We start from the raw sequence: 21,164 nt of genomic DNA, 5'->3' as shown, positions 1-21,164 counted from the left end.
ATGGGGCACAAGAATCTAATGCAACTTGTCCAGTGTCACCCCACAGGTGGAACAAATATTCAATCCCAGATCAAGCGAACAGACAGTGCAAAGTCCAACCACTTTTTAGAATACTGTGTTGGAAAAGGCTTTTTATGTCTGGAGTAGAGTGTGCACAAAGAGATTTGAAGAGACAGAAGGTTGAAAGACACAGGCTCAGTTACTACCTGCAAAGGAGTCTGGTTTAAATGTGAAAACAATGGGGAGTTCCTGAGATACTTTTAGCAGAAGAGACACAATAGAAAGAACCTGGTAATAGCAATAGAGAGAATGAAGGAAATTGATGGGCACAGGTCTGGGGGAAGGGAGAGCAATTAGAAAATTCCCACAAAACATGAGAAATGTTGAGGTCCCAACCAGTGTGGGCAACTGTAGGAATGAGTAGAGCTATGCATATAATGATCTGGTGACCAGCTGACCTGATGACTGATTGGACACAATCAATGTGTGAATTCGTGAATTATGGTACTCAGTGGGTCTCTATGGGAGTGACCTGTTTGCCTTTTCTTTTCCTTTCCTTTCCTTTCCTTTTTCACATCCTCAGAGTTTACAACTAATTATACTGGGGCTACACCAGCAGCAATGCCCCTGCTTTCTGCTTTACTCATTCAGTAAACATTCACGAAGTGGCTAATAGCTCACAACAAATGACACCAATAAGAATCTCTTATGGGCCAGGCATGACACTAAATGCTTTGCGTATGCTATCACATGCATCCCTCATAACAACTCCTTAAAACAGCTTTGTTGCCCCACTTCCCAGTACAGAGGCTCACACTAGTCAGCTGACCCAGGATTGGAATCTAGAATTGTTTGACTTCAAAACTTTTCCATTAAGCAAGTTGCCATTCCTTGCCCATATGCAGTTTATGAAAGAACCAGAAGATCCAAGGAGTATTCAGGTCACAAAGGCCAAATGCAAGCAACAACTACAAAAATAGAATTGAACGTACAAACAATTTTGGATTGCAGATATGTAGCATACATGTGTTCTTGCTGGGACAATGGAAACAGAAGCGGCAAGAATTGGCTTATGACCTAACATAAGAAGATAGAATTATTTAGATAAGAGTTTTTAAAGAAAGTCTCAGTGGCACCTCAGAAGACATAAGCAGCACAGAATAGTGGATAATTGAAAGCAAATCCTTATGCCAAGAGAATATGATACAAACAAAGGTGAAGGGCAATATGGGCTGAGGATACTGAGCTGGTGGATTTACTGCCTTGGGCTTATTGGGAGAAATAATGAATGAGGCACCCCACCTTTACAAGGCTAAATATCAAAAGGAGGCCTCTTAGAATGATATTCAGTACTGGGAAGCAAAAAAAAAAAAAAAAAAAAAAAAAAGAAAAGAAAACCCTTTTAGATACTGGGTAACAAAGTACCTGATTTGAGCTCAGATTTCTGTGCTGCACTTTTAAAAACTTCCTCTCTCCTACCTGGCCCGCTTTGCTTTATCTTGCCTCCGGTCTGTTTTCCCTCCATCTGTCCCTGACACTCTTCTGTTCTCCCTAATATATTTTGCTGACTTTTTCCAGTAAAGAATTAAGTGTCTGCCAATTTGCCCCTAGAGCATGCCAGTTTCAGCCTCTCTTGTCCTTTCTTTTTCATTTTCACCCCGCCTCTTTGCATTTCTTATTACTTATTTCTTCAGAGTTGTTTCTCCTTCTCCTCTCCTGTCCAGTTCCCCTTCCTTTCCTAGGGGATTGATTCACCTGTATCGTTGCATCTTCCTTCCACCCTCAAAGTGGCTAAATAAAGTTGGCTACAATTATTGCTGCACAACAAACTCTCGGTTGGGGCGGTGGTTCTCAAGTATTAGCAAGCCGTAGAATCATTTGCAAGCTTGTTAAAACAGTCTGCTGGGCCCCACTCCCAGTTTCTGATCGAGTAGGTGTTTGGGGGCCTGAGAATGTGCATTTCCAGTAGGTTCCCAGGTGATGCTGAGAACCACTGGAGCAGGGGAACCAACAGCTATTGCCTGGTAGCAGTCAGGCAGAGGAGACATCAGCCCAGCAGTCAGGCAGAGGAGACTTGGAGCTTTTGTTCCTTGTCACATCAACAAAGGGACTGATGACAGCCTAGGAAGCTCTGGATAAGTGACCCCGCTGATGTGCTGGGGTGCAGGGAGGAGGGGAGAACAAATGGGAAAAGGTCTGTATTATAACCTTCCGGGAAACACGGAAGCCAGCTCCAAGCCCTGTCATCCACTATTCCACTTGAGATCACGCATAGAAGCAGCAGAAGGGAATTCTCAGGATCCCTTTGATCTGTTCCCAGCTCCCCAGTCTTCTGTCTGTTTATCTCCCTCCTTCCCTGGCCTCCTCTCTTCCCTCCTTCTTACCCCCTGCCCAGTGGATGATTCAGTCCTCCTCTCTCCCGCCTCCCCACCCCGCTGCCATCTGTTTTTCTAATGATGGCAGAAGATGAGCTGTTTTGTTGGCCCACACCATAACAAAGCACACTCCATGCTAGCATTTTTCCTGATGCGCTCGCAGAGTGCTGTTTTATTGGTATCATTTCCCCACCCAGTTTTCCCTTTTCTCTCAAACCCCACCCTTTCCCCCTCTCCAGTCTCATGTGGATCCTGGATTCCCAGAATTAGATCAAGAAACACAGAGATACAGAAGAATGAACTTAACATGCATGTGGGTTGGGTGTGCATCAGGGAAGAAGCTGGAAATCAGGGCAGTTAAAGGGGTCTCTCTGCAGCACCTACAGGAGCCAGAATTACCCAAGCATTGCTGCTAAGTGACTTATTTCCTTCCAGTGCGAAATGTGGATGACAAAACCTGTTGTGACTGAGACGAGAATGCTTGTACTTGTCACTGGCTATTCTTAGGGTGGGAGGGCTTAAATGGTGTGTGTGTGTGTGTGTGTGTGTGTGTGTGTGTGTGTGTGTGTGTAAGCATCTCCTTCCCCTATGACAGAATTTCTGGGTCATTGTTTCTTAGAAATACTCTGCCCTATTCCTGACTTTTAAAATTAACTTCAGTTAATCTAGCTAAAGAAATCACAGCAGCCTATGTCCCAGCACTGATTGGGGAATCTACTATGTGAAGAAGTGGACAAGATTTCTTGAGGTGGTAAAGGTTTAGTTTGGTTAATCAACAGTAGATAACAGGTCTACCTAAGAGATTGCAAACATAGATGCCTGCATGACCCAGGCAGTTATTTTAAACAAGGGGCACCCACCAGGTAAGTAGCCATAGGGAAAGTAAAAGCTGTGCTAACTGGAGAAGAGTTGCCCCTCTGGGGTTGCAGCTGCTACTCGGATCCAGCTAATTGTCATCATGGTTGCCAGCTAGTCTTATTTTTCAAGAGACAAATCTTTGTGCAGAGTTTTAAATATTTATTTTTATTTGGGATGTGTGCATATGTGTGTAATGTTATATATGCACACATGAATTTTATGTAAAAATCCTGATTTTTAAACATTGGCAACCAAAAAGAAAATTGTTTTTAGACACTGTGCTGGTCAAACAAACCTGTCAGTGGGCCATCAGTCTCCAAAACCCTGAGCGAATTAAGCTCAAACAAGGCCCAGTTACAGAATCCCAAAACCATAAATAATTCTGACTTGCTTTTTAAGTTAGCTTTTATTAAGTCATTTAAAGGGGATCTCCAAAGATTTTGCTAAAACAAAACAAAACAAAAATCAGAGCTCCTAATTTCTGTGAATTTAAGATTGTGGAACCAACTTAATTTAAGAAATTAAACAAAGGGCAGAGGAATAGGAGAGGGACTGGGTCCTAAATTAGAAGGACTCAAGCTCCATAAATTAAATCCACCTGAGTTCTCTAGTCTGAATTGGGGAAGGGGAGGCCATCTTACCTCACATGACTGGATGCAGTGGACTAAGATGGGGTCTGGGTGCCATTGACGCCGGCCAGTGCACACAATGCTCTAAGGGGAAAGACGGGAAAAACAGAAAACAAAATTAAAGACATTCGTTCTGTGTGAGAAGGGGCAAACCCTGAGCTCACCACAGGAGTCCAACTCCATTCCTCAAGAAGCTAGTTTCTAATTGTGTCCCATAAAGTGGATTGGGGCTATCTAGCCTTTCCCGTGCACACTGCCCACCCTGACAGATGTCTTTCAGGCAGAAAGTCTTGGTGGAGGAGATTTCTCGAAACTTTTCATCCTCTTTCCCAAAATACCTAAATTTTCAGAGTGGTGTAGTGTGGTTTAAAAAAGCAACCTCAATATTATAATGAGTTTCATCTGGTTTCAGGCATACTATTAGTTCCACTTATTTTGAAATTTTAAATAATGTTACAAGAAATTGTAGGATGGTTGTGTTGATCACACACCACGGGCTTTTAAAGGTTGACAAATAAAGTTTTACAAAAGAGTCTTCAACTAAAGTGGACCTCAGAAATGCTAGATTATAAGACGTGAGTGCCTACACCAAGACTGGAGGTGAAATTGCACTCTGCAGTTCTTGGTATCATCATGCAGCCTGCCCTGTAGGAAACTGGACAGAACACATACACAGGACACACAGGGCTAGTGTGAAATCACTGCTACTCAAAATGACACCAACATCAAGCTGGTGGGAGCACAGTTAGGTTCATCTTGAGATGCTGGTGGCTGCCTCATTCCTGATGGCCATTTCCAGATGCATATTTAAACAAATAGTCATCTACTTTATGTTAAATAATAATTTAACAAAACATTTTCACAAAACTTTTTTCTTTTTCTTTTTATATTTTAAAATTCTCAAAGAATATGCTTTTCTAAGGAAAAAAGAAAGTCTCATAGCAGGTTTCAAAGAGAAAAGAAGTTTCTCTCTGTAGCCTGCTACCAACCCACCCTTCTGCAGATCTGCATATTCACATTTTAATCAGTCCAACTGAAATTCCATGCATTCAGAAGGAAAAGAATACATGGCAACATAGGAGCTTTACATGAGATAGCACCTACAGGAATTCCAGAATGCTAACAATGTGTAATCATTAGACTGGAGACATTCACATATGCTAATAGCAGGTCTATAAATATATACCTCATAGTCAGGTAGGAGAATGGGGATCTGCAATATTTTTCTGGAGTCATACTGCTAAAAGCTAAAACTCCTCCTTCACAGCTTCTCTAGAGGGAAAATAAATAGTATAAATCCTTATAAAGTTTGATATTCAAAACTTCATATTGCAATATATTATTAGAAAGTGACTTGGCTTAAGTCATTATTGTACCAAAAAAAGGATTATCAAAACAAATACATAAGGTAAACCCAAAAGGGGTGTTCAGCCTACTGAAAAAGTGAGTTATTCTCCTGCACTTACAGCCATTTATGCAGAACCATTTGCATATCAACAGTAATTTTGTTAACTAGAAATAATTCTTGTTTATGCTTTAAAGCAGGTTCCACAGGAGCTCTACTGAGCAGTGGTCACACATTTTGTTATTTAAAACATCAATAGTTTGTAGCAGTTTGGGGTCCCAGATAGTAACAATGGCAAAATATAATTTGTCCTTTGAAAGGTAAATACATGAGAACTTTATTCCTTCTCATAGAGGGTATTCACTATGGACCCCCATTTCTCCACCCTAATCAGTCAGTGATTCAATTCAGACCAAATGCATAAATACCTCACTCACTCACTATGGGTCAGATTGTCCAGTGAGCAAGGGATCTGCAAATCCATAAATCCCAGTTAAGGCCCTTAAAGAGTTCTAAACCTTTTTTTTTTTTTTGAGACAGTCTCGCTCTGTCGCCCCATGCTGGAGTGCAGTGGCCGGATCTCAGCTCACTGCAAGCTCCGCCTCCCGGGTTTACGCCATTCTCCTGCCTCAGCCTCCCGAGTAGCTGGGACTACAGGCACCCGCCACCTCGCCCGGCTAGTTTTTTGTATTCTTTTAGTAGAGACGAGGTTTCACCGTGTTAGCCAGGATAGTCTCGATCTCCTGACCTCGTGATCCGCCCATCTTGGCCTCCCAAAGTGCTGGGATTACAGGCTTAAGCCACCGCGCCCGGCCAAGAGTTCAAAAGCTTTAATCAGTCCATGTTGATGAATATTTTGGTTATTTCCAGTCTTTTGTTATAACAAACAAAGCTTATATATAAATCATGTACAAGTATATCTGAAGAATAAATTCATAACAGTGGAGTTGACAATACCCACCTTACAGATTTTTAATGATGTAAAATTCAGTTTTGAGACTAATTCATACTGACAATTCTCCCTAACTGCTACAGAAATTGCACGAGTTGGTGGTACCTGTGTCATATCCCTTCCTAGATTGCAAAATCCTTTAGAATAGGGACTATCTAGCATTCCTACTTCTTATCTCAGTGATTTACAGAAAGACGAAATTTTATAAGCATTTGCCAGCCACTAATTATGGTATTGTGTCTCTAGCCTTCTCCTATGAAAATCAGGTATCTCATAAAGATGTTCCCTATTTATAAATATATGTATATGCCATTAATAAAACAAGTACTTAGTAATTATAATTGGAGGGAAATTTCAAATGTTTTTCAAGACTCAATTCTATGGGAGCATTTGAGGTGCAAGAGGGCTGTGAAACAGGAAGAAAAGCAAAGCAGTGAGATGGAGAGGGAAGGGCTGACTCCTGGTGAGAGGTGAAATGATTTTCTTTTCTTTTATTATTTATTTATTTATATATATATATTTTTAGAGACAGTCTCACTCAGTCACCCAGGTTGGAGTTCAGTGGCACAATCATGCTCGCTACAGCCTCAGTCTCCTGGGCTCAAGTGATTCTCCTGCGTCAACCTCCTGACTAGCTGAAACTACAGGCATGTATCACCATGTCAGCCTAATTTAAAAAAATTTTTAATTTATAGAGACAGGGTCTCACTATGTTGCCCAGGCTGGTCTAAAATTCTTGGCCTCAAGCAATCTTCCTACCTTGCCCTTCCAAAATGTTGGGATTACAGACATGAGCCACCATGTCCAGCTGGTTTTCTTATTTTCTGAAACACATTTGAAAAACTACAATCATATACATTACATTTGAAAGCTATAATGATAAAAAAACTTTATATCCTCTGCCTAACTTTATCAAAAATTTTTAAGATTTTCCAGAATATAAGTCACTATAGATTCAATTAATGTCTCCCGTATATGTCCCTCCAACATCATTATACTTCTTTCCTATTGGTAACAACTATTCTGAATTTGTTATTGTACAAACGCAAATCTATGCATTACTATGTTATTGAAACTATTGCCATTATGCTATTAACAAGCAACTTTTTGCATGATGGAATTCCAGTATCTAAATGCCAAAGATTTGTTTTGAAATTTCCAACATAAAAAAAGTTTAAGAGAGAATTTAGTTTACAAATTTCCTCCTGATTGGACCATTTGAAAGTTTCTAAAAAGCAAGGGGAAAAGAAAGGAAGAAAAGAAAATAGAGGGAAGAAGGGAGAGGGAAGGAAGGAAGAAAGGAAGGAGGGAGGGAGGAAAGACATGGGAGAGAGAGAGGGGGAGAAAGAGAAAGAGGGAGAAAGAAAGAAAGAGGAGAGGGAGAAAGAAAGAAGGAAGGAAGGAAGGAAGGAAGGAAGGAAGGAAGGAAGGAAGAAGAAAGAAAGAAAGAAAGAAAGAAAGAAAGGAAAGAAAGAAAGGGAAAAGAAGAAAGAAAAGAAAGAAAGAGAGAAAGAAAGAAGAGTAAAGGTTACTAGGATGGTCATAAGTCACCATGAAGGCTGTTGCCTGGTAAATGTCTTGTTAAAGGTCACAAAACTCAAGAATAGCCAACAATAAAGGCTAACAGAAAATTGCTCAATTATTTTTTAATGGGAGTAGTTATTTGACAGAATGGGCTGCTAATCACATCAGGGCACAAAGTTCTGCCAATGTCCACATTTGTGATAATTTCCTTATTGCTACATGTATGTGCTCCTGAGCAAAACATCCATTACATGTTTATTTAGACCATAGCACACTACCCTGCAACTTGCTTTTCCGTTCCTCTTCCCCTTTCCTCCAAGATGCTCTTGTCTACTCTCCTCTAGTGATGGGACACTTGATGCCTAGAGGGAATGACTCCATGCTTAAAAATGATGAAAAAGAAGACCTTTCCATGACTCATGTCTGAGTCTCCAATGATCTGCATCCAGTGTCACTGGAGCTGTTACACACAATTGTACCCATTAAGAGGACACTTTGGGGGCGGGGCTGAGCATTAAGAGCCAGAGGGAAGAGTGAGGTCATTTGGTTGGAAACTGTGGCTTTTGCCAGCGTATTATCTTCTTGTTTTCTTCCTCCTTCTCTCTTCTCTTTAAAACAGTCATTTTTATTTAAAGGACTATTTATGTTTGGGGAACAATTTGGGAAAACAAAGTTAGAAATTATAAGATTTGATATAACTGGAGAATTCTGTTGAAAAGCTGGGAATTTGAGAGAGATTTCATATAGTGTTAAAGGCTCTTTGCAAACCTATTTCATGCAGCCACAGGAAAATTTCACTTATTTGGACCTCACTAATTCATAATTATGGTACTCCAGAAAAAAAGTGCTATTTAGTCTGTGGAAAAAGGAATTTATGAAGCAAAATAATAGGGGAAATGAGATGTCATGATGAATGTCTTTGTACTTCAGAAGGAAACAGTTTCAAATGGTATTTAGAAAATAGCATTTACATTTACATGCAAACAATTGCCAGAATGTGTAAAAAAATTATCCATGAAATCGGTTTCCTGAAGGACCACTACTTTGTAAGTTAAAACATTATTTTTTCCTATTTTAAAGTCACCAGATACAATAAAACACTCTCTTGACACAATGGTTAAGGATAATCATAAAAATTCAACTTAACATAGGCTTTTTGGGAAAATAAAAAGGTTTTCTTTGAGAAGTGACTCCCTGGCAGTCATTCTTTTCTGTGGGCCCTTTGATTTCCCACAGCCACCACCTCCTGAGTAAAAGATGAAATGAATCCCGCACTGAGGAGATACGGGGGGCGAAGGAGAAGCTATCATTTCCACCCTCAGCAGTAGTACAGTTTACTGGGGAATTGGAATTAGCATGGCAGAAAAGAAGAAAAAGAATACGAATCTAGGAAAAAAAGGGATGAGAAAATAAAAAAGTGCCTCTAGTGAAAGTCTGAGGGAGCTTCTCCCACTTTCTGGGTGCAGGTGCCTTGGACATCAGGAGTGTCTGTGCTGCTGCAGGTGCAGGGGCATCGGGTGGAGGCCTTTGATCTGGTCACACGAGGATGTGCGCAATGGGCATCAGCATTGACTATTTGGCTGCCCCCCTGCCTGTCCCAGCTGCCGGGTCCCACTGCCCAGTCACCTTGGCTGACAGGCATGGATTGGTCTGGCATCCTTCCTGTCTGTCAGTATACTTCTTACCCCACTAGAAGGGTCTAGATCCCCACCAGGAAGAAAACGAGAAGGTAATATGCTGGCAAAAACCAGTTTCCAACCAAATGACCTCACTCTTCCCTCTGGCTCTTAATGCTCAGCCCTGCCCCCAAAGTGTCCTCTTGATGGGTACAATTGTGTGTAACAGCTCCAGTGACACTGGTGAAGGTGAAGAAGGAAGGCACCATTGCAATGACAAGGGTCTAGAAAGTCCATCTGAAAATTTCAAACCCTTACCTATTATCTCTCACATCCAGCATGCCCTCGAAATATCTAAAAGTACTGTATTTTCATCCTTCCTCTCTTCTCAGTCTCACAGTAAAAAGCTTTTAGAAATTGCTTCTGTTGTCAGAGGTGTTCCAATAGGAAACACTGAATAGCCATTAGTTCCTTTCTCAGCTCAGTTTATAAAAGAGACAGAAAAAGACAAATGACCCAGACATTATTGTATATACACACACGTGCACACACATACACACACACACACACACACACACACACAAACCATAGAAACCTATTTTTCTTTATTTTGCATGGAGATAGCTAGTGATATCTTTTCAGGGATGGAGGATATTTCCAGGGGGAAAGATTTGTACTAAGTGAACTGAAATCTCATTTTTATTTAATTAAGAAGTTTGTGCTAGAAACTGTGCAAGACATTTCACATGTGTTATTTTAAATTTAATAGCAACCATGCAAGCTAGATAGTATCCTCACCCTTGTAGATGAGCAGAGAGAGGCTCCAAGGAGTAAGTGACATTATATTTGAACCCAGGAGGACCTCATTCTTCCTTTTATGTCAGTTGCTACTTCGAGATGTTTTTCATCAAAACCCCAGATTACCTAAGACCTCAGAAATTCTTCCTTTAATAAAAAATATATTATTCTGTAAGTCAGGCATCATTTGCAGGAATATAAAGCAGAATTCCCGGAGCAAGGCAAATAAACTCTGTAGGCATCTAAAACTATACTTGATCGTTCTTTAAAAACAAACACAATTGTTTTCACAAGAAAAAAATAGTATTATAAAGAAATATCGCTTTTAATCTTTTTTTTCTTAGATTTCATGTTGGGGGAAGTATGGAAATGAGGGGCTTCTCATGGTTGAGAGGAATGACTGATTCTCTATCTGATAGGCAAGTTAACTCAAACATATACCGGGGGAAAAAAAGACTATAGCAAACAGGGTGAGGCAGGGAGTACTGCATTAAACTGGGAGTCAGCAAAGTTGGTGGCATTTATTTTTCTATTTCTTGCCAGCTGTGCAATATTGAACAGGTCATCCAACAACAGCTCATGTGTCTGTAAAATAGAGATAATACAATCTTCCTTTCCTGGCTTATTGGTTTGTGATGAGACTCAAATATATACGTGTGTGTGTATGTGTGTGTGTGTGTGTAATATATCACATATATATTTTTTCACACATATATGTTTTGAAGACAATAAAGTGTTATCCAAATGTAAGGTATCATTTTTTATTACAAAGAATGAAGTCATTGGAAGCAGACTAGAGAAAATAATGCAATTTAATCCATTACTCTGTACTCCTGCCAGATACAAAGGCATTTGAAATAATGGCAGATAGCAGGAATTTTCATGAACTAAGCAAGCATCATTTACTAAACAAATGCGCCATGCTTCAGAGAGGTGTGCTTGTATTTATAATATTTATCTTGTCAGTATTTTATTTTGTAATAGTAGGGTTTCTTGAAGCATTTTAGTGGAATTACCTAAGGTGCTTGTTAAAGATGCTCATTCCAAGGCATCTCCAGTCTTTCTGAAGGCTGGAATCCTGCTGTTCTTTTTATATACTGCCCAAGCGATTCTTAAGGACACAAACATTTAAGATTAAGTACAACATGGAACAACTCCCAAGATAAGTCAATTTGACTTACAAGGATTTTACTTGACATGGAGTTTCATTTAACGAATTGCCTTGGTTTATGAGGCATTTCTTCTTATTTATGAAGACAAGGTTAGATTTCGCACCCTGGGTGAGTTGCTGAGTGCCACAGAACCATAGCCATCATGAGATCATCTGTGGCTGGTGTATAATCTCATCCTAGAGGCCCCGAGGTACATAAGGGCAATCATCTCATCATCATTTGCACTGCATCCAGTGACTTCTTTTTTCTTGTTTTTCTTTTACTATAAAATTGCAGTTTCCGAAACACAGAGCATCTCTTGCAAGCTTAGTTCGTAAGCAAAATTCTTTAACATAGTAACTGTGAAAGAGCAGAGAGAGCACAGGTAACAGCTTGTTTTGCTACTCTGTGATAATTAGTGTTCACCATTGGTTAACTACTTGGTTTTCTTTTGGCATAAAGGGTACTTATTTGGAGTTCAAGAAAACATTAAAATGTTAATTATGTTTTCAACTTCTGAAATTCTGATTGCTGGGAATTTTTCTAGAAACAAATAATCCTTCTAAGGTAAGGACAAGACTCATTTCGCAAGTTACCTCAGGTCTTCCCTTACATTTTGGAAGCAGCTAATTTAATGATTTCACTTTGTTTTCACATGGAAATGTGACACAAGCCTCAAGAGTTCCAGAAAAGCAATTGCATCCCTATCAATACTGTGAACTGTGACAAGCCGTATAGTTTAGTTATACACCCAAATTATAAAGAGCAGGGCAGAATCTCATACAGATGAGAAGAGGCAGGCAAACTGAGGGGAAGCAACCTGCCTCAAATAGGAATGGCAACTGATCAAGAAAACTTGCTATGCATCAAGTAAGCTAAGGTCTATTCATACGTTTCTCATCTGATACTCACATTATTCTACTGAGATCAGTGTTATTTCCACTTACACATGAGGAAATGGAGGTACTGACTAGTAAATTGCCTAAGGTTATGCAGTTGGTGAATAAAAGAGCTCATGAGTTAAAAATTCAGCTTTTAGAAAATATATTTTTTTAATTGCAGGGTCTTCAGTGTTTCTCTGCTAACATCCTCAAAATCAAGTCTGGTCAACCTATGTCAAAAACCAAGAATTTACTGACTAAATCATAGTCATGATAAATGCAATGATAGAAATGATCATGTTTGATATACTGACTTAAGGAAGATGTTCCGCATATTTTTTACTGACTTAAGGAAGATGTTCCACATATTTTTTCCTGAGGTGGTCAACTTAGAATTGACAAGGATATATCAATAAGAAGCTGCTGAAATGCATCCAGACTGAGAAAAAAATATGCATTTACTTCTGAAGTAGAAGATGGTGCTACCTGCATGTTCTCACTTATAAGTGGGAGCTGAACAATCAGAACATATTGATACAGGGAGGAAATTAACACACACTAGGGCCTGTCGGGGGGCCAGAGGGAGGGAGAGTATCAGGACAAATAGCTAATGCATGTGAGGCTTAATATGTAGGTGGTGGGTTGATTGATAGGTGCAGCAAACCATCATGGCACACATTTACCCATGTAACAAACCTGCACATCCTGCATCTGTATCCCAGTACTGAAAATTAAATTAAATTAAAAAGAAAAAAAGAAAATGGTGCTACGGCAGTTTCTTTGCTCATTTAACCAATGTTTCTAAGAAACCTACAAAATGCCAGGCACTGAAAAAGGCATCAGGAATATAAACAAGAACAAAATGCTATGGAATAGAAGTAAATAAACAATAATGATTTCCCCAAAAGGATAGCTGAAAAAAGGGAGGCTTTAATCAAATAGAGAAAATTGTTTTCCAGTTTAGAGTCAAGTCACTGTAATTGGTATCCCTGCTGTTTTCATGAAGACAAATGGACTGTCATTTTCTAGAATGTTCCATTAGAAACACAGAGGTGGAAGAAACCCTGCTGACTGGAAGGCTTGCACTCGGGCCTCACAGACCCTGCATCTTTGACTGTTCCCAAAGACGCCTTGTGGGGTGGATGGTGAAGCAAATGAAGAAGGATCTATTTCAGTTTATGCCCAAGAGAAAGAAAATGCTCATGTATGCCCAAGGCTTTCTCCCTTTGCCTGCTTATAGAGAAAGAGAAGTGTTTCATCATAGCACACTGAGTTTATGGGGCTGAAAGAAAGGGTCTAGACCATCTGGCACATCATGAAACATGAGGCAGAAACTCTTTCTCCAGGGCACTGTAATTCCAGCTACTGTAGTTTAGCTAAACCTTAACAACAGAATGGAGAGTAAAAGTGAAAGTCTGGAAAGGCCAGGGGATGGGAATCTGTGGAGGTGTTTTTCTGGCCCTCTCCTTCATACTTCAATGCAGTCTTCACACTGCCCTCAGCACTGAGGTGCACTCCACCTCCACTCAGAGTTCTCATGAGGCTTGACATCCTAGGAAGGGCAGGCAATGCCTGGTGGGATCTTGCCTGCCTGCTTCTCCTGACCTCATTCTTTTACCACCATCTTTCCTCTCCCTCAGTACCACACATACCCTAGTTTCAGCCAGATGGAACATTTACTATTTCTTACCCTCTTGAGTGCTCCTCTTGATCACAGTTTAAGACCCAGAGGAACAGCTTTTTGGTCAGTTTCCATTGATCCTTCCCCAACTCCACCAGGCTCCTGAGCAGAAGACTTGGTTGCTTCCTCTCAGGTGTTCCCATAACACCTCTACTACGTTCAAACCTTTTCCCATGTGACATCATCATAGATATCTGCTTTCATGGCCAAATTGTAAGTCCTTAAACAGAGGGACTAGTATTTTTCACCTCCACATCCCAGCACTCAGCATAGCTCACGGCACATAATAACCGCAGTAAATGTTTGTTGAATGAATGACTAACTGAATTAATAGGATTGTGTTATTCTCCATTCCTCACCCAAATCACACTTAGAGTACATTTTTTCCTAAACCTCCTGCTTTGACACAAATCCATGCCCATAATAAAGCACAATTAACCTAGGAGGAAAAAGCAGAGACCTGAGGATAATGTTTGAATGAAATGTGGCATATCTCTGGAGTCCTCTTTTGCTCATCCAATGAGAACAGACTTGCAAGAATTTTGTTAAACAGTCTAATAATTAAGTAACCAAGCTCTTAGGCTTTCTGATGTCCCCATCCTCCTCTATCCTAAGAAGAAACAATTAGTTTACAACACGATTTTTCTCCATTTAGCTCCTGCATAGCCTTTTCTTTCTCTTTTTCATTCACTCATTTCACAAATATTTATTGAGCATATATCAAATACTAGGCACTGTTTTAGGATCTAGGGATATAATAATGAATAAAACAGACAATAATCTATCAATGAGCTTTTTATTTTAATGGCAGAAAAAGATAATAGACAAGTAAGTAAAATATGTAATATTCTTGGTAATGATAAATCCTAAGGAGGAAAAATAAAAGGAAAGGAGACAGAAAATGTCAGGGGAGTTAAAATATTAGATATTAATAGAATAACCAAAGAGGGCCTTCCTGAAATTTGACTAAAAATCTGTAAGACGGAAAGGAGCAAACCATGCAGATATTCTGGAGAAGAACATCCTGGGCTGAAGGAAGCAAAAGCGCAAAGGTGCTGAGGTGAGGGTATGGCTGGCATGTTTAGGAAACAGCCAAGAAGCCACCAAGGCAAGATTAGGGGGAGCCAAGGAAAGCACGAGGAAGATGGAGTCGGAAAGGGAAAGGCGGCCACAGGAGGAAAGGAAGCTCCAGAGCTGAGAATCCTGATTTCAGAAGAATCAAATGTGCAGATGTAGATATCAATGCAAGTTTTGACAGGAGGGCTGGCTAATGTGGCCACGACCCAGGAGTCAAAGTGTTTCAGAAGCAAGGAGAGGGGTGCCATAAGGGTCAGAAGATGACAACCGCATTGAGGGAAGTGAGTGGTTCATTCTGTTGACATTGGATTCAAATGTGAGTCATTTTACAGGGGAGGGAGGAAATATGGTTTACAAATGGCAGTGAAGAGAGAGGATGATGCCTATCCCTCTTGCAGGCCCAGGGTTAGGAGGGGCATGAGGGAGAAAGCAGCAAGGAATGAGTCTTGCGGGGGAGGCAGAGTCCTCAGTGGAGAGCCAGATTTCAGATAGAAAAGGAAGCAAATGGAAAGAAAGCCCAGAGAAGAGGCTGTGGATGTCATGGATTTTGCTGATGACTGACTTTGAATAGCAGATGGCCCAGGAAAAGGATTTCAGGTTTAGAAAGGGTGGGAGATGGATAAAGGAAAGGCAATTCTCTTCTTACTCAGTTCCTTTAGGCACTCCCCTGCTTGCAGTTTTATTTTCATCTTTTCTAATCCATCCTTTTCTTTCCATTCTTCTTTCATCTTTATACATTTCTTTGACTTATCCTAACCTGTCCCATCCTATTTTTCATTAGTAGTAATTTTCCTTTCTGTTCCTTATGTCTCTAAGATTTCTTTCCATCTTATACTTCAAACTTTCCTTTAGATGTGGGCTATCTTTTTTTTTTCAAGCTTCCCTCTTTTTGCTTTTCAATGTTTAACTTTTCTTTCTAGGAATAATCCATGTGGTTGTTTGCTTTGAGGATGCTTTGAAAGTCTCTGAAATTACTCCAAAAAACAATGTTCCAAATGTTACTCAGCAGACTCATGTCTTTGGCACATAACGATGTCCGTTTCCTCACCTGGACTTTGACAGGTTCCATCCAGTGCTCCAGAGTGTCAGCAGTGACGTTCTCAGGCAGCATCACGGGGTCACTGGGGGGGATTACACACAATGGGGAACACACTGCACCTGAAAGAACAGAAGTTTACAGCAGAGACTTGAACTTCCCAGATCTCGTTCTTTTTCTTTCAGGAATCAATAGCTTTGAGTTTTTAAAGAACAATTGATTTCATTATGGCTCACCATATTATGATGTTGTAGGCAGGGCTGATAGTCATCTGTGTTCCCGTAAGGGTACTTTCACACTAATTGGTAAAGAGACTCTCCCCCAACCTAACTCCACTTGCCCCAAGTGTCCCCTCCTCTGTCTTGTCCAGGATAACAGCTCCTCTGGAATGTCTGAATTTCTACATGATCTAGTAACGGAAAGATTGACTCGTGGCCCAGCTAGCCTCCAAGATCCCCTCCAGGACTCTAGCTAGACAAAGTCTATCCTGATTGGCTCATACCTTTTAAGTATATCTAATATCATTCCTGTTTACATGGTCTCCTGGAAGCTTATAATTGCAACAACTACTACCTAAGAACTTGACATGCTGGTAGTGGTGGTGGTGGATGGCAGGAAATGACCCAGAAATTATAAAATTACTCCAGATACTATTCTCTCTGTTCCTGCACTAAAGATAATTGCATTGGCAGCCAACAAACCTATTTGATTAAAGGAGGAAGCCGTGAAGAATCAGAAGGTATGTATTGGGTATGTATTGGTCTCTTGCAGAAAAATCTTGCTGTATTCCCTTCCACACAGAGTCCAAATATCTCCTAAAATTATATTAAGAGAAAATACACTCTCTAGGTTCTCCATTTCCTCATCTATAAATATGATGATTTCCAAGTTTCTTTTTAGTCCTTACTCTCTATGTTTCTATGTTTTCAGTGACTTTTAAAACAATCAAAAGAACTACATCCCTCTTAAGGACTCTAGATATGTGAGGATATGATATTTTAATGCAGAAATTGGACGCTTGAAGGATGAGAACCTGTTTGTGAAACACCACCCAAGAGGCACATCTGAATTCCCTGATACTCTATGCCTGACCACAAGACATCACTGTGCAAAAAGCATCTTGAAGACGGCAATGAGCTTACTAATTAATGCAAATTATATTCATTGGCATTGGTTAGAATGTCTGATAAAATTACTCCTTGCTAATGCAGTTCAGAATTTAGGAGTAATCTTACGAGGTTTCGCATCAGCTACAACTCTTTCCTATGATATTTAGGGCCACCCAAGGCAAAGTTAACATCACTATAAATCAGTTCTGGCCACAAAGACGTTTAATTGTAATTGCTTGAATAAGAAGTTGTCCATGGCTCTGGAACCTAGTCCTCTGCAGAGAAAGAATGGTTGAAGAATGATGCATGAAAGAGGAATCTCAAATCATCCCTTTCAGTAATTCTCCACTCCAGTAACAATCACAGAGAATGAAGAAGAATAGAAGAGCCCAGCAGACACATGCTATGTGGCTACACAGTCCCACCTTTCATCTTGGAGCTACAAACCATACCACAAATCCATCTGGTCTAGGCCCCTCAAAGTTGCCATAAATCTCATTTTTACTAAAGCAGCTAAAAGTCAACTTGCAACTTCAATCCACTCTTTAGGGAGAACAGTGTCTCTGCTTCGAGATTCAGCTGGGCAGCCTGGGTGCGGTGGCTCATGCTTGTAATCCCAGAACTTTGGGAGGCTGAGGTGGGCGGATCACCTGAGGTCAGGAGTTTGAGACCAGCCTGGCCAACATGGTGAAGTCCCATCTCTACTAAAAACACAAAAATTAGTCAGGCGTGGTGGCAGGCGCATGTAGTCCCAGTTACTTGTGAGGCTGAGGCAGGAGAACCTCTTGAACCCGGAAAGCGGAGGTTGCAGTGAGCTGAGATTGCGCCACTGCATTCCAGCCTGGGCGACAGAGCAAGACTCCATCTCAAAATAAATAAATAAATAAAATTTAAAAAAATTCAGCTGTGCTCAACAAAAGAATGACATGGAAATTGACTTTAAGATTCACTCCTATCCTTACCAATCCCATATCCTTGTTCACATTTGTACTCCACGGAATTCAGCTCTGAGGGGGGTGGTGGGCATTCTCCTTGCAGATTCTCACACAACTTAAACTCCTGGGTCCACAGTCCCTCTTTAGTGCAGAGGATGGGAAGCTAGAATATGAAAAGTAAACATCTTAATTATTGTTTTGTTAACTTTATTGAGAGATGAAAACAAGTGGTCTGATTAAGTGGTAGTATTCTCCAGTTCTAGAACCTGGACCAAAAGACACTATTGAAACAACATGTTGTTACTGGTCAAAAAAAAAAAAGCCAAAAATTTCTTTGCTTTTTCCAGGCAGAGGAATCACGATGACAATTTTTTTTCCATTAATGAAATGTATTAACAATATATTTTCCTTTATATATAGGAATACAATCAGCTATCAACCAAAGCTCATGAATTCAGAGCTATTTATGGAATTGTTTCCCAGATGGTGTTATTTTGCACTGATTCATCCCTACTATCACACAAATGCTGCTTGTGGCAAATGTCAGATTTTTTCAAGATGAGTTTCATCCAGTGAAACCAATTCATAATATTTCCTAAAGGTGTGTTTTTGCCTTTCTGCTTGAATGGACACATCATAGTTGCTTTTGGTCTCACCAAAATTCTATTCCCTTTCTCCACATGTGTGCTGGTTTGTATAAATCTTGGCTCCACAAATTATACTTTATCTAGAACACAGAGAGTAGCACTAACTCTCAAAACTCCAAAATGTAAGATTTTAGAAATGTAGGTAGCCCTCCCTTCATCTGGTCAACTCGATGGTTCCTTAACCCATCAGTGCAAATGGATGTGCTTGATTTCTCAGGGGTCTCATTTACTGCCATATTCTTTTCACATCTGTTCCATGGTGCTTACCTTGGAGTACCGAAAACTAAGATAACAGGTGCAGGGGAGCAGACAAGGACATTGACCTTTGCCTAGGAAGTCTGCTTGACTTCCTGTCTCATGTATGTGTGTGAGACTTGAAAAGATTCTAAAATAAAATTGCTTTTAGTCACACAACCAAGATAAGACTGTGTTTTTCATTTGAGACCTTTTGTGCCAAAATCCTAGGGAGGGGAATAGTCAAACAGCACTTCCAGCTTTGCCAAGGAATTTGTGTTTCTGTTCAGGGCTCTGTTCTAGAAAAATAATAATACTAGTATTTTTAGTCAACTTATGTCAATGGCCATCCATGAGAGGGGATCACATTGCTAAATCAGGATACTAGCATTCTTTTTGGAATATACCTGGTACTCCACCCACTGGATTCTTCTTCTTACCTCAGAGGAAGTTCTGAACTCAGGAGAGAACATTTCAAAAATGTGGTATTTTCTGAATTTTCTATTGCATAATACCAACACTCCCGATTAGAATCCCAAGTCGTTGCCTGTTGAAATTCTTTAGAAATTTCATTTCTCAAATTTCTTGGATTGGGCATCAAGATTAGAGCACAGCCTGATCCAAAATAAGTTCAAAAAAATGTTTTTTACCTTTTCACTTTCCTGGTTACAGTTGAGTACACACTGGCTGTCCAGGTTGAAGCCATTGGTACATTCATACATGCCTTCAAACACAGGAGGGGGTGGCTCACACACCACAGGAATGCAACTGCCTTGCTCCCAGATTCCACCTTCCAGGCATTGTATCTTCAGGAACTTGCTGATAAAACATAAAACAAAAGAGCTCATCAGAATCTCTCAAGGAGGTCATGAAAGAAGACTGATCCTCAGCAATATGGGATAAGGATTAGCAAATAGGCAGGGACAGATGGTTCTTGTGAGCCATATGTCCCACTGTCCGAGGCTAATTTCTAAATCATGGAACTAAAAATAGTAACGTTCATTTATTATTTGAAGTAGTAGTAAATGTCATATAGAAATATTTCATCTATTACTCTTAAGAGGGTTTGATAAATAGTGCAGCATCTAAATTGTAGTTGGGTTTTCTCTGAGATCTTCATCTTGGAAAAGACTCACAACTAAGTACAATGAAATGTCAGGTAGGATGGGGTACAGAAAAGGTTATCACACATTCAGAGAACTGATCAGAAGTGATTTGAGGATCAACAGTGTTGATACGGCAATATAATTGATGAAGTTGCTACTATTTATTGGTTCTTCAGAGAGGGGAGAAAGTGCAGCAATATGAGTTTTCTTTTAAAACAGAGATTCTGAACCTAACTTTCAGAAGGACAATAACTTCCGAGATGACTGCTTCATTTGTTTACAAGTTTATTTTTCCTTGGAAAGAGTGCATACCTTTCACCAGCTTCTCAAAGTAGACATGACTCAATACTGCCCTGGAAGAATTGGTCCTCCTTCTCATGCCCAGACATGGTCCCCAACCAGAGTGACAGCATTTGATGTGGACTGGAGTCAATGGAATTAGGGTCCTTGCTACTGAGGATTCCATTCCATTCCCCTTTTGACTCACTGCAGTTTGAAAGTGCTTTCCATGTTGCTGTTTTAACATATCCACTTCTAATGCAAAACACTCCTGGTTACAGATAAGCTTGTAATTCTAAAATAAAAATAACCTTTTGGCCATTGACTCTTTCAAACATGTAGTAGCCTTAAATTACCATTTTCTAGTCTCATTATGCCCCTTTTAAGGTTAAATATGCCCACCAACACCTGCATATTATCTTCTGACTATTGTGTCATACCTCCTGTGGGCTTCTGCAGTACTCTAATCTTACACTAGTAAAACATTTATCACATTGTTTTATAAATGCACATGTGACTGTCTTTCCCACTAGATTGAAAGCTTCCAGAAGCCAGAGGCTATGTGGTGGTCTTGTTTTTAATTCCCAAGAACTAAAATAATATCTGGTTTATATTCAGCATTAAATAAATATCTGCTGAATTGAATCACTGAACTGAAACTAACAGCATGTCAGGCACATTGCAAGGCACATTTGATGATACCAAGTTGAATCATTATAATACTAATGAAATCATCTTGTTTTTTTCTTTTTCTTTTTTTTTTTTATGAGACAGTGTTTCAGTCTTGTTGCCCAGGCTGGAGTGCAATGACGCTCACTGCAACCTCTGCCTCCTGGGTTCAAGTGATTCTCCTGCCTCAGCCTCCCAAGTAGCTGGGATTGCAGGCACATGCCGTGACGCCTGGCTAATTCTGTATTTTTAGTAGAGATGG

At 40.1% G+C, this 21,164-nt stretch overlaps 1 protein-coding gene across 2 annotated transcripts in view; it reads right to left on the bottom strand.

The window, feature by feature from the left end:
• Nucleotides 1–21,164, bottom strand: part of PAPPA2 (pappalysin 2) — a 394,482-nt gene that overhangs the window by 42,489 nt on the left and 330,829 nt on the right. The window contains exons 18-22 of one of the 2 annotated variants that reach the window (XR_748418.2): nt 19,499–19,667; nt 17,995–18,130; nt 15,936–16,045; nt 3,875–3,946; nt 993–1,077 (exon numbers count right to left, since the gene is read on the bottom strand). Coding sequence is in view for 1 of the 2 variants with exons in the window: in XM_010367396.2 (XP_010365698.2) it covers nt 3,875–3,946; nt 15,936–16,045; nt 17,995–18,130; nt 19,499–19,667 (487 nt within the window). In the remaining variant the exon portion in view is untranslated. The remainder of the gene's footprint in view (nt 1–992; nt 1,078–3,874; nt 3,947–15,935; nt 16,046–17,994; nt 18,131–19,498; nt 19,668–21,164) is intronic. The other variant, XM_010367396.2, reaches the window with a different exon arrangement.

This window comes from Rhinopithecus roxellana, chromosome 8 (genome assembly GCF_007565055.1).
Source record: "Rhinopithecus roxellana isolate Shanxi Qingling chromosome 8, ASM756505v1, whole genome shotgun sequence".
Taxonomy (NCBI): Eukaryota; Metazoa; Chordata; class Mammalia; order Primates; family Cercopithecidae; genus Rhinopithecus; species Rhinopithecus roxellana.
The sequence above is the reverse complement of the archived record's forward strand: the minus strand, read 5'-3'. Positions and strand labels throughout refer to the sequence as shown.